The sequence below is a fragment of the Schistocerca nitens genome, chromosome 11, assembly GCF_023898315.1.
Source record: "Schistocerca nitens isolate TAMUIC-IGC-003100 chromosome 11, iqSchNite1.1, whole genome shotgun sequence".
Taxonomy (NCBI): Eukaryota; Metazoa; Arthropoda; class Insecta; order Orthoptera; family Acrididae; genus Schistocerca; species Schistocerca nitens.
In genome coordinates, this window is record NC_064624.1 from 56,409,655 (window position 1) to 56,424,224 (window position 14,570).

The 14,570-nt window shown below is 44.9% G+C and overlaps 1 protein-coding gene across 2 annotated transcripts in view; it reads left to right on the top strand.

Moving 5' to 3' along the window:
* The window catches only part of LOC126213339 (large subunit GTPase 1 homolog), a 171,014-nt gene that overhangs the window by 20,354 nt on the left and 136,090 nt on the right, over nt 1–14,570 (top strand). For both annotated transcript variants that reach the window (XM_049941036.1, XM_049941037.1), the window contains exon 5: nt 9,632–9,843. In XM_049941036.1, the coding sequence (XP_049796993.1) occupies nt 9,632–9,843 (212 nt within the window). The remainder of the gene's footprint in view (nt 1–9,631; nt 9,844–14,570) is intronic.

Sequence of the window (14,570 nt, forward strand, 5' to 3'; positions counted from 1 at the left end):
AGACTTCCTAAACTCCTCCCCACCCTACCCCACACACACGCCCACGCCATCCCCGCAGCACCCCGCAGAGAAGGCTAGGATGGAGACGTGTCGTATGTTCGACGGGACACATCCACCTGACAGTAATATCACATCTGCTGAGAGAGCTGTTTTACATGCAGTTAAAGTTGATTCAGATATAATTTTATCTGCAGACAAGGACAATACTACTATTGTTTCAGACAAACAGGATTACGTTTAAAAAATGTGACGTTTACTGTCCGATTCATCATATCGCAGGATCGGTGCCGACTCCACGACGAGTATTCAGAGGAAGACTAACAGCCTCCTGAAGAAAAGTTTGTTATCGCAGGAGCCTATCGAGTGTCTTAATTCCCATTGTGCTGTTCTCCCCCAAGTCATATGGCCTCCCTAAAGTCCACAAGGAAAAGGAGTGCCTCTCTGTCCGATTGTGAGGAACAATGGCGCTCTGACATAACGTGTAGCAAAATGCCTTGCTGCTCTGTTTTGCCCTGTAGTAGGTCAGTGTGGGCACCACATTAAGAACTCTGCGCATTCCTTACATCGATTAGAGGGGATGCATTCGAATGACTCTGATATTCCGGTAAGTTTTCGTGTGGTCTCTCTCTTCACTCGTGTTGCTTTGTCTGATTTGTTACGGTTGATTGAGCTCAGGTTTGATGCTGAATTAACAAACCTATTTCAACATGTGTTGCTTTCCACCTACTTTTTATTCAGTGACCAACAGTATGAGCAGACCGATGCAATTACAATGGGGAGCCCTTTGCCCCTGTTATTGCCAATTTGTTTGTGGAAGATTGAGAGGAACGTGCCTTGGAGTTTGCGGCTTTGAACCCTGCTTTTTTCGCTTTGTGATAGATAGCGCTGTAATAGTCACAAATGTATAAGTATGTGGTATCACGTAACATTCCGCCAGTGCGGACGGTATTTGCTTTGTGATACATTACCCGTGTTAAAATGAACTCTTTACCAATTGCGGAAAAGGTCGATATCGTGTTGATATATGGCTACTGTGATCAAAATGCCCAACGGGCGTGTGCTATGTATGCTGCTCGGTATCCTGGACGACATCATCCAAGTTTCCGGACCGTTTTGCCAGATAGTTAAGTTATTTAAGGAAACAGGAAGTCAGCCACATATGAAACGTCAACCACAACCTGCAACAATTGATGATGCCCAAGTAGGTGTTATAGTTGCTGTCGCGGCTAATCCGCACATCAGTAGCAGACAATTTGCGTGAGAATCGGGAATCTCAAAAACGTCGGTGTTGCGAATGCTACATCATCGTCGATTGCACCCGTACCATATTTCTATGCTCCAGGAATTGCATGGCGATGACTTTGAACGTCGTGTACAGTTCTGCCACTGGGCATAAGACAAATTACGAGACGATGACAGATTTTTTGCACGCGTTCTATTTAGCGATGAAGCATCATTCACCAACAGTGGTAACGTAAACCGGCATAATATGTACTATTGGCCAACGAAAAATCCACGATGGCAGCGACAATTGGAACGTCAGCGACCTTGGCGGGTTAATGTATGGTGCGGCATTATGGGAGGAAGGATAATTGGTCTCCATTTTATCGATGGCAATCTAAATGGTGCAATGTATGCTGATTTCCAACATAATGTTCTACCGATGTTACTACAAGATGTTTCACTGCATGACAGAATGGCGATGTGCTTCCAACATGATGGATGTCCGGCACATAGCTCGCGTGCGGTTGTAGCGGTATTGAATAGAATATTTCGTGACAGGTGGATTGGTCGTCAAAGCACCATACCGGGGCCCACACGTTCGTCGGATCTGACGTCCCCAGATTTCTTTCTGTGGAGAAAGTGGCAGGATATTTGCTATCGTGATCCACCGACAACGCCTGACAACATGCGTCAGTGCATTGTCAATGCATCTGCGAACATTACGGAAGGCGAACTACTTGCTGTTGAGGGGAATGTCGTTATACGTATTGCCAAATGCATTGAGGTTGACGGGTATCATTTTGAGCATTTATTGCATTAATGTGGTATTTACAGGTAATCACGCTGTAACAGCATGCGTTCTCAGAAATGATAACTTCACAAAGGTACATGTATCACATTGGAACAACCAAAATAAAATGTTCAAACGTACCTACATTCTGTATTTCAATTTAAAAGCCTACCTGTTACCAACTGTTTGTCTAACATTGTGAGCCATATGTCTGTGACTATTACAGCGCCATCTATCACAAAGCGAAAAAAGTGGTCCAACTAACACATTCATATTTCTTTATGTACTACACGAATATGTAATAAGAAGTGGGGGTTCCTATTTAAAAAGACGCAGTTGATATCCATTTGACCTATGGCAGGGCCATCTAGCAGGCCAACCATAGTGCCATTTGGTTTCCCCCTTCAAGCTAGACAAGTTTGGTTCTTTGTAGTTTTTTGTTTTACACTTATTTTGTGAGATATTTGGCCCGGTCACGATCAATGGACCACCCTGTACAGACAGAAGCGGCCAGTGAAAATTTGTTCCGAGGCTGGGTATCAAACCTGAGTGTCCTACTTACCAGGCAGGTGTGCTAGCCACTAAACCACCTCAGCACAGCGGATCACGCAAGTGCATCGATTACCCCGACGTGCCTCACTCCTCGATCTGAATTCTCGCTGCTCCCCAATGTTACTTTTAATTCCTCTTTACACACGAACAGAGTTGCCGCGGCTCTGCACGTCCTGGAATAGCACCTCAACATCGAACGTAAATGGTAGATCCAGCCGGAAACCCAGGTGTAGGTACTTACACAAATTAAATTAAATGTTCCGTGCAGTTGTGTGAACTGCTGTGCTGAGCTGGCTTAGTAGCTGACGCACCTTCCTAATTAGCAGGAGACCCGAGTTCGATTCCTGCCCTCGATACAAATTTTCACTCTCCGCTCCAGTCTATATAAACACTCGTGCTCATAAATTAAGGATAATGCCGATATGTGGCGAAACAATGCTCTGGTGGGTGGTTTGCGGGTTTAAATTACCTCGGGGTGTGACCGTGTGGTGCATTTGACCTGCGGTCGTCACACGGTGGCGCTGGCAGCAGTCCACATACGCAGAGGTGTGTCGGTGCGTGTCGGAGTACGGTGCAGCGAGTAAGTGTACAGACGGTTTCAGATGTGCTAATGGTGACTGTGTGTTGAAAATGGCTCAAAGAACACGTATTGATGACATTATGAGGGGTAGAATACTAGGGCGACTGGAGGCTGGTCAAACACAGCAGGTCGTAGCACGGGCCCTCTGTGTGCCAAAAAGTGTTATCTCAAGATTATGGCAACAATTCCAGCAGACAGGAAACGTGTCCAGGCGCTACACTACGGGACGTCCACAGTGTACGACACCACAAGAAGACCGATATCTCGCCGTCAGTGCCCGCAGACAGCCACAGAGTACTGCAGGTAGCCTCGCTCGAGACCTTACTGCAGCCACTGGAACAGTTGTCGCCGCACACACGACTGAACAGACACGGTTTGTTCGCCCGGAGATCTGCGAGGTGCATTCCACTGACCCCTGGTCACAGGAGAGCCCGTAAAGCCTGGTGTCGAGAACACAGTACACGGTCAATGGAACAGTGGTCCCAGGTTATGTTAACAGACGAGTCCAGGTATAGTCTGAACAGTGATTCTCGCCGGGTTTTTATCTCACGTGAACCAGGAACCAGATACCAACTCCTTAACATCCTTGAAAGGGAGGAGGTCGCGGTTTGATGGTGTGGGGTGGGATAATGACTGGTGCACATAACCCCTGCGTGTCTTTGACTGAGGAACTGTAACAGGTCAGCTGTATAGGGACGTCATTTTGCACCTGTATGTCCGCCTTTTCAGGGTGCAGTGGGTGACAATGCACGGCCCCACGGAGCTGCCATCTTGGAGGAGTACCGTGAAAAAGAAGATATCAGTTGAATTGAGTGGCCTGCCTGTTCTCCAGACCTAAATCCCATCGAGCAAGCGTGGGATGCTCTCAGTTGACGTATCGCTGCACGTCTTCAAACCCCTACGACACTTCAGGAGCTCCGACAGGCACTGGTGTGAGAATGGGAGGCTCTACCTCAGCAGCTGTTAGACCACCTGATCCAGAGTATGCCAACCCATTGTGCAGCCTGTGTACGTGTGCACGGTGGTCGTATCTCGTATTGATGATGGGCTACGTGCCCAGGAAACAGTGGTGTTTTGTAGCACACGTGTTTCGGGACTGTTTTCTCAACTTATCACCAATACTGTGGACTTGCAGAACTGTATAGTGTGTGTTCCCTATGTGCCTATGCTATTAGTGCCAGTTATGTGTAGTGCCATGTTGTTTGGCACCACATTATGCAATTATCCTTAATTTATGAGCATGAGTATATAAAATCATATCTGTAAGAGACCTGTAAAGTCTCTGAAATTCTGTCATTAATTTGTATGGGTACCTGCACCTGATTTTCAGGCTGAATCCCCCATTTACATTGGATGCTGAGGTGCATGCTGTAATTATTCTGATCTTATTCACACGATTCCTATGTCAGCAATATGCAGGGGTGTTGTAATACGGGGTGTTTCAAAAAGAATATAAGTATTACAAAGTATTATTTTGTCCAAACTATTGTTCGCTGCACCTCAGCTCGGCTATTGGAGGAACGAATACACAGTCTAGTTTGTATTAATAGCTCCTAGATGTCAGTTGTATTCTGTTTTTCTTGGTAACTTTCATATGTTTAAAATGGCTACTCCGCAGCAGAAATCGTTTTATGTTATTGAGTTTGCGAAGTGCAATTCCGTGAATACAGTGCAAAGACGTTTCAGATTGAAGTACAAAATTTATCCTCCAAATGGGCGGAACATCCGCAGATGGTATCGACAGTTTCTAGATACAGGATGTGTACGTAAAGGAAAGAGTCCTGGCCGCCCTTGTGTTCCTGAAGAAAATCTTGCAGGAATTCAAATTGCTTTCCAACGTAGTCCTTCAAAATCAACTCGTCGTGCCAGTTGGGAGATACAACTGCCTAAAACAATAATTTGACACGTTTTGAGACGTCGGTTGGTGATGAAGCCATACAAGTTATAGCTGTTACAAGCTCTGCGTCCTGATGACAAATGCAAACGTGTGGCATTTTGTAACGAGATTCTTGATGCTGTTGACAATTATAACACTTTCCCACAATGCATCGTGTTCAGTGATGAAGTGAGTTTCCATGTTAGTGGTCAGGGTAACAAACTCAATGTTCTGATTTGGGGCCTACAGAATCTACATGCAGCCATTGAACTTGTACGAGATTTGCCCAAAGTCAGTGTGTTTTGTGCGATATCCCGATCACCTGTTTACGGCCAATTCTTCTTTGATGGGAACGCAGTTAATGCTCAGCAGTGTCTTGCGATGTTACAAAACTGGTTGTTTCTGAGGCTGCACGAAGACGACTTCATTTCTCAACAAGATGCCTTGCCATGTGTACGAGCATCTGAATGTAACTGTACCGAACCATTGGATTGGTCGTCAGGGAGGTGGCGACTTATCTTGTCTCAGCTGGGCTCCGTGGTCACAGGATTTGAAATCATCTGACTTCTTCATGTGGGGTTTCATTTAAGACTAAGTTTATGTACCACTACTCCCACAGAAGCTGGAAGAGTTGAAGAACCAGATCCGTACTGCCATAACATCAGTGACGAAGGACATGCTTGCCAAGTTATGGGAGGAATTTGAGTGATATTGTTCGTGTCGCTGATGGAGGACATATTGAACATCTGTAATCTGAACTTGAAAGGTTCGTAAATGTGTGTGTGAAGTTTTAGATTCGTATGTCTTAAAGTTTAATAAACATAGGGTGTTTATAAATGAATATCGGAGTTTTAATGCTTTATAATATTTATTATATTAAACCTGCAGTTATAAATGATATGTCAAATGAAATAGTAACTGAAACAGTTTTACCAAGAACCTTATAAATGTTCAATGTGAGCACCATTTGTCACACGGCACACATAAAGTCTATAGCTGAGTTCTTCCCAAATCTTGATAAGTGTGTCTTCAGTGATTGTAGCAACAGCTGCTTCAATCCGGTTTCTTAATTCAGGGAGGTCTGTTGGTAGCGGAGGCACGTACACGCGGTCCTTGAAGAAGTCCCAAAGGAAAAAATCGCATGGCATTAGGTTGGGTGAACGTGGAGGCCTTGCCAAGCAAGCCCTGTCATTGGGCCCCTTGCGGCCTATCCAGTACAGTGAAGTTCAACCAATCGCGTACTTCGCTATGCCAGTGAAGTTATAAGGTTCTTGGTAAAGCTGTTTGAGTTGCTCTTTCATTTGAGGTATCATTTATAACTGTGAGTTTAAAGTAATAAATATTATAAAGCATTAAAACCCCGTTATTCATTTATAACACCCTTGGTATGCATTCGAAATATGTATATTCTTTTGGAAATGCCCTGTATATTCGCAGGGTCATCATTTAAAGCTGGTTCTTGAAGCTTTGTTAGTAGATTTTCTCAGGATAGTTTATGTCTGTCTTCAAGAGTCTTCCAGTTCAGTTCCTTCAGTATCTCTGTGACACCCTCCCACGGATTAAACAAACCTGTGACCATTCGTGGTGCCCTTCTCTGTATACGTTCAATATCCTCTGTTAGTCCTATCTGCTACATGTTCCACAAACACGAGCAATGTTCTAAAAATAGTTGCACAAGCAGTTTGTGAGTGGTCCCCTTTGTAGAGTGATTGCACTTCCCCAGTATTCTACCAATAAACTGAAGTCTACTGCCTGCTTTACTCACAGCTGACCCTATGCGATCATTGCATTTCATATCTCTACAAAGTGTTACACCCAGGTATTTGTATGAGTTGCTCGATTCCAGCTGTCACTCATGGACATTATAGTCATACGTTACTACGTTCTCTCTTTTTCCAAAGTGGATAATTTTACATTTCTAATCATTTAAAGCAAGTTGCCAATATTTGCACCACTTTGAAATCTTATCAAGATCTGACTGCATAGAATTTATGCAGCTTCTTTCAGACTGCACTTCATTATAGAGAACATACACCGTTTCCTTATCTCTGTCTTCCAAACTTCACAGTAGTTCTCCTGCGAAATTTGTAGGACTAGCACTCCTGAAAGAAAAGATGCTCAGGGTAGCTCAGTCGGTAGAGCATGTGTCTGCAACAGGCCACAATCCAGAATTTGAGTCTCAGTCTGGAACACAGTTTTATTCTGCCAGATATAGACTGGGACACTCAGATGATTAGGACGGGTGGTAGGGACAGAGCATCAAGTGACATTATACTGAGTGCACTATCCGAAAATTACCTCGAGCAATTGAACAGAGAACTGACTCGTGGAGATAACATCTTGGACCTCCTGATAACAAACAGACCCAAGCTTTTCGACTCTGTAAGTGCAGAACAGGGAATCGGTGATCATAAGGCCGTTGCAGCATCCCTGAAGTTGAGTGTTTATCGAAAAAGTTCAAGGCAGTCATAAAATGTGTTTTAGAAGGGTACGTGCCGAGTAAAACTGTGAGGGACGGGAAAAACCCACCGTGGTTCAACAACAAAGTTAGGAGACTACTGTGAAAGCAAAGAGAACTTCACTGCAAATTTAAACGCAGCCAAAACCTCTCAGACAAACAGAAGCTAAACAATGTCAAAGTTAGCGTAAGGAGGGCTATGCGTGAAGCGTTCAGTGAATTCGAAAGTAAAATTCTATGTATTGACTTGACAGAAAATCCTAGGAAGTTCTGTTCGTACGTTAAATCAGTAAGTGGATTGAAACAGCATATCCGGACACTCTGGGATGATAATGGCATTGAAACAGAGGATGACATGCGTAAAGCTGAAATACTAAACACCTTTTTCCAAAGCTGTTTCACAGAGGAAGACCGCACTGCAGTTCTTTCTCTAAATCATCGCTCGAACGAAAAAATGGCTGACATCGAAATAAGTGTCCAAGGAATAGAAAAGCAACTGAAATCACTCAACAGAGGAAAGTCCACTGGACCTGACGGGATCCCAATTCGATTCTACACAGAGTACGCGAAAGAACTTGCCCCCCTTCTAACAGCCGTGTACTGCAGGTCTCTAGAGGAATGGAAGGTTCCAAATGATTGGAAAAGAGCAGAGGTAGTCCTAGTTTTCAGAAGGGTCTTCGAGCAGATTCGCAAAACTATAGGCCTATATCTCTGACATCGATCTGTTGTAGAATTTTACAACTCATTTTTTGCTTGCATATCGTGTCATTTCTGGAAACCCAAAATCTGCTCTGTAGAAATCAACACGGATTCCGGAAATAGCGATCGTGTGAGACCCAACTCGCTTTATTTGTTCATGAGACCCAGAAAATATTAGATACAGGCTTCCAGGTAGATGCTGTTTTCCTTGACTTCCGGAAGGCGTTCGATACAGTTCCGCACTGTCGCCTAATAAAGAAGGTAAGAGCCTACGGAATATCAGACCAGCTGTGTGGCTGGACTGAAGGGTTTTTAACAAACAGAACACAGCATGTTGTTCTCAATGGAGAGATGTCTACAGATGTTAAAGTAACCTCTGGCATGCCACAGGGGAGTGTTATGGGTCCATTGCTTTTCACAATATATATAAATGACCTAGTAGATAGTGTCGGAAGTTCCATGCGGCTTTTCGCGGATGATGCTATAGTATACAGAGAAGTTGCAGCATTAGAAAATTGCAGCGAAATGCAGGAAGATCTGCAGCGGATAGGCACTTGGTGCAGGGAGTGGCAACTGACCCTTAACATAGACAAATGCAATGTATTGCGAATACATAGAAAGAAGGATCCTTTGTTGTACGATTATATGATAGCTGAACAAACACTGGTAGCAGTTACTTCTGTAAAATATCTGGGAGTATGCGTACGGAACAATTTGAAGTGGAATGATCATATAAAATCAATTGTTGATGAGGCGGGTGCCAGGTTGAGATTCGTTGGGAGAGTCCTTAGAAAATGTAGTCCATCAGTAAAGGAGGTGGCTTACAAAACAGTAGTTCAACCTATACTTGAGTAATGCTCATCATTGTGGGATCCGTACCAGGTCGGGTTGACAGAGGAGATAGAGAAGATCCAAAGAATAGCGGCGCGTTTCGTCACAGGATTATTTGGTAAGCGTGATAGCGTTACGCAGATGTTTAGTGAACTCGAGTGGCAGACTCTTCAAGAGAGGCGCTCTGCATCGTGGTGTAGCTTGCTGTCCAGGTTTTGAGAGGGTGCGTTTCTGGATGGGGTATCGAATATATTGCTTCCCCCTACTTATACCTCCCGAGGAGATCACAAATTTAAAGTTAGAGAGATTCGAGCACGCACGGAGGCTTTCCGGCAGTCGTTCTTCCCGCGAACCGTACGCGACTGGAACAGGAAAGGGAGATAATGACAGTGGCACATAAAGTGCCCTCCGCCACACACCGTTGGGTGACTTGCAGAGTATAAATGTAGATGTAGAAGTGTCATAGAGAAATTGGAGATCGCTGCGAAAGATTTAGGTGTCTCTATCTTTTTTTCCCTGTGTGTCTCACAAGAGTGGGTCGGCAGAGTAGTAGTCCGAAACTGGTTCGGCGCACCCACTGTCGAGTAGCCGCACGGACGTAGACACCTGTGGTTTTTGCAGTGACGTGGTGGTGCAGATCCTGGACGCGCGCAACCCGCTGCTGTACCGGTGCCGCGACCTGGAGCGCTACGTGTCGGAGCAGGCGGGCGGCCGCAAGCTGAACGTGCTGCTGCTGAACAAGGCGGACCTGCTGCAGCCGCGCCAGCGCACCGCCTGGGGGCACTACTTCCGCCGCCAGGGCGTCCTCGCAGCCTTCTTCTCGGCCACCAGAGGTACGGCTGTGCGCGGCGGCGGCGGCGGCGGCACTGTTCTCGTGACTGGAGAAAGATTTGCGAGGGAGTGTCGGTGACAGTACCGGCCTCATTCGGCTCATCACGTTTGTAAACACGGAGCGATAAGAGGTTGCTTAATGACCGAGGTCATCGCTCGCACAGAGTATCTCCTGTGTGGCTGATGGAATAATGTAGTTAATAATTTTTAGTGGTAAGGAATAGGGAAGGGATAGTTCTTATTTAATTTCTATTATAATGGGTAAGGTCACCGACAAGTTTAATTTCTTTACAGTTGTCAGCACCTTTGACCCTCACTGACACAGATTCGGATTCATTTATTTTGCGACGATTCCCGGTCCCGGGAACGAAAGGCATCGACGGCAGGTAATACAATATACATGAGTCTCTATTGTAGACCTCTGCGACGTGAAATGTCTGGTATACGACGACGTCACGACTGTTAAAACTTTCGAGCCTTGCAACGTTATCGACTTTTGGTCCACGGATGAGGGCAACAGTTACCCGTCCATTGCCGTGCTGCAGGGTATCATTATTGGTAATGGGTAATGACAAAGTTAAGAACTCCACCACAAAACACTGACAGACCGTGCAGGACGACTTGAGCACCGACGTAGTTCTACGTATTAATAGCAATATTGTCTATTGCTTTATACACTGTAGGGCAGGTACGCGTCCTTCTCCTACAGTAGAGACGTGGGTAAATCGTATTACCTGCCGTCGATGCCTTTCGTTCTCGGGACCGGGAATCATCGTAAAATAAATGATTCCGAATCTGTGTAAGTGCGGGTTAAAGGTGCTGACAATTGAAAAGAAATAAACTTGTCGGTGACCTTACCCATTATAATAGAAATTAAATAAAAACTATCCCTTCCCTATTCCTTACCACAAAAAATTATTAACTACATTATTCCATCAGCCACACGGGAGATACTCTGTGTGGTCATTACGCAAACTCTTGTTGCTCTGTGTTTACAAACATGACAAGCCAATTGAATAATGATTCTATCAGAAAATTTTTGACTGGTAGCGTCAACTAATGACCGCCAAGTGTACATCGACAACCAGGGGTTCGAGGATGCAACAGCTTTGTCTATAAAACTAATGAACCTGGTAAGAAGGCTTCAGTCTTCGTGCAGCCACGGGAGCAACAGCATTGGACCTCTGACACAGAAGATGCCACGATATTATAGGAGGAGAACACGTACCCGCCTTACAGTGTATAAAGCAATAGACAATATTGCTATTAATACCTAGAACTACATAGGTGCTCAAGTCGTCCTGCACGGTCCGTCAGTGTTCTGTGGTGGAGTTCTTAACTTTGCCATTACCAATAATGATACCCTGCAGCACGGCAACGGACGGGTAACTGTTGCCCTCATCCGTGGACCAAAAGTCGATAAAGTTGCACGGCTCGAAAGTTTTAACAGTCGTGACGTCATCGCAAACCGGACATTTCACATCGCAGAGGTCTACAATAGAGACGTGGGTAAATTGTATTACTTGCCGCCGATGCCTTAGGTTCTCGGGACTGGGAATCGTCGTAAAATAAATGAATCCGAATCTGTGTCAGTGTGGGTTAATGGTGCTGACAATTGTAAAGAAATTAAACTCGTCGCCAGTTGAGAGAGAGTGTCGGTGACAGTACCAGATTATTTGCCGGCGGTGCTGTTGTAGTCAGCAAAGTATAGCCGGTAGCTGATTTTAAGGAAATGTGGGAAAACTCGGATTAAAGTACCACTCGCTCTAATTATAACAGCTCTCTTTAAATGTTGTTATTTACTTCAGCCCAAAGATTGGTTTGGTGTAGCTCTCCCCACCACTGCATCCTGTGCCAGCATAGTCATCTCCGAATAACCACCGCAACCTATTGTGTCAGTGCATAACTTCGTAGTATTCTCCCACAAGGTTAATACTCACGACAGATACATGTGTGACTCGAGTCGTCGATAATATATTCTCCTCCACCATTTACAACAGTCTGCCAATGCGGGGGTACTTTTTCGACTCATTTTCGTGGAGAAAGGTAGTTCCTCGAAGATTATTCGACAGAGGGCGGAAAAGGTGAAAATCTGGAGGCACGAGGTCAGATGACTGAGGTGGGTATGCAATGACTTACTGACACAACTCCTGTGTAGTGGTCTGGCAGAATGTGAGCAGCCATTATCGTGGAGTAGCGTCACTTCACTCAGTCTTCCCGGTCTCCATTCTCGTATTGTGTCTGCAAGGCATCTCACTTGTTAACAGTATGTGTCAGCAGTGATTGTCCCAGCTCATGGAAGCAACTCGTAGTACATCACGTCTTCGTTCTTTCACGGCTAATCGGCAAGATCTGAATCGTTCTTTTCGTAAGAGAAAACGTAGATAGGAGAGAAGCTATTCCATGGAGTAAATGCACGCTCCAAGGAATAATAGGGCTTGAAACTACTTTGCACTGATAATCATTGTATATTAAAGTTTAGGAATCGGTAAGATAAGAAGAGATATTTCGAGATATGTACTGAGTTATACACGGCGTTACAAAAAGGTACGGCCAAACTTTCATGAAACATTCCTCACACACAAATAAAGGAAAGATGTTATGTGGACATGTGTCCGGAAACGCTTAATTTCCATGTTAGAGCTCATTTTAGTTTTGTCAGTATGTACTGTACTTCCTCGATTCACCGCCAGTTGGCCCAATTGAAGGAAGGTAATGTTGACTTCGGTGCTTGTGTTGACATGCGACTCATTGCTCTACAGTACTAGCATCGAGCACATCAGTACGTAGCATCAACAGGTTAGTGTTCATCACGAACGTGGTTTTGCAGTCAGTGCAATGTTTACAAACGCGGAGTTGGTAGATGCCCATTTGATGTACGGATTAGCACAGGGCAATGGCCGTGGCGCGGTACGTTTGTATCGAGACAGATTTCCAGAACGAAGGCGTCCCGACAGGAAGACGTTCGAAGCAACTGATCGGCGTCTTAGGGAGCACGGAACATTCCAGCCTACGACTCGCGACTGGGGAAGACCTAGAACGACGAGGACACCTGCAATGGACGAGGCAATTCTTCGTGCAGTTGACGATAACCCTCATGTCAGCGTCAGAGAAGTTGCTGCTGTACAAGGTAACGTTGACCACGTCACTGTATGGAGAGTGCTACGGGAGAACCAGTTGTTTCCGTACTGTGTACAGCGTGTGCAGGCACTATCAGCAGCTGATTGGCCTCCACGAGTACACTTCTGCAAATGGTTCATCCAACAATGTGTCAGTCGTCATTTCAGTGCAAATGTTCTCTTTACGGATGAGGCTTCATTCCAACGTGATCAAATTGTAAATTTTCACAATCGACATGTGTGGGCTGACGAGAATCCGCACGCAATTGTGCAATCACTTCATCGACACAGATTTTCTGTGACCGTTTGGGCAGGCATTGTTGGTGATGTCTTGATTGGGCCCCACGTTCTTCCACCTTCGCTCAATGGAGCACGTTATCACGATTTCATACGGGATACTCTACCTGTGCTGCTAGAACATGTGCCTTTACAAGTACGACACAACATGTGGTTCGTGCACGATGGAGCTCCTGCACATTTCAGTCAAAGTGTTCGTACGCTTCTCAACGTCAGATTTGGTCACCGACGGATTGGTAGAGGCGGACTAATTCCGTGGCCTCCACGCTCTCCTGACCTCAACCCTCTTGACTTTCATTTACGGGGGCATTTGAAAGCTCTTGTCTACGCAACCCCGGTACCAAATGTAGAGACTCTTCGTGCTCGTGTTGTGGACGGCTGTGATACAATACGCCATTCTCCAGGGCTGCATCAGCGCATCAGGGATTCCATGCGACGGAGGGTGGATGCACGTATCCTTGCTAACGGAGGACATTTTGAACATTTCCTATAACAAAGTGTTTGATGTCACACTGGTACGTTCTGTTGCTGTGTGCTTCCATCTCATGATTAATGTGATTTGAAGAGAAGTAATAAAATAAGCTCTAACATGGAAAGTAAACATTTCCGGACACATGTCCACATAACATATTTTCTCTCTTTGTGTGTGAGGAATGTTTCCTGAAAGTTTGGCCGTACCTTTTTGTAACACCCTGTATAACTTATAAAAATTTCTGAAAATATCACGGACAGACCACTGCAAGAGACTGATCAGGATAATAAAAAAACATGCGTATATTAAGGGAATTTTCATTCACAAAGCAGGCTTATCACATTCACACAGTTCAATACAGTTCCATACTGATTAAATTGAGCTTAACTTAAATCCCATAAGGCAGTGAAGCAATTTCGAAGTCTCGGTTCGACGAAAATTGTCAGTTGATCTCCTGAAAACATTTGTAATAATTATTAACTTTCGGTGATCACATGGGGAAGACCGGAGATCTGCTGGTAAGACCATGTTAGCCCATTTATTGAAAGTAATAAACTGGATATCTTGAGCGTACAAAACGGCAGGTTCGTCCAGTGTAAATCAGACGTTCCCGACTGATCCCGTGCAACACAGCGTAGTAAGCAGACACTGTCAATAATAATCAGTTAAATAATACGCGAACACACTTACTTTAGTTTAGTTCATAATGATATAGGGTAGGAATAGTAGGTGTTGTCCACGAGCTAGTTGCTGACGAGTTGCACAAGTGGCCACCAGCTGATTTTTGTGATTTTAGCTTAAATTGCACGATGGCGGATCACAGTTCGTCATATTTGCTGGT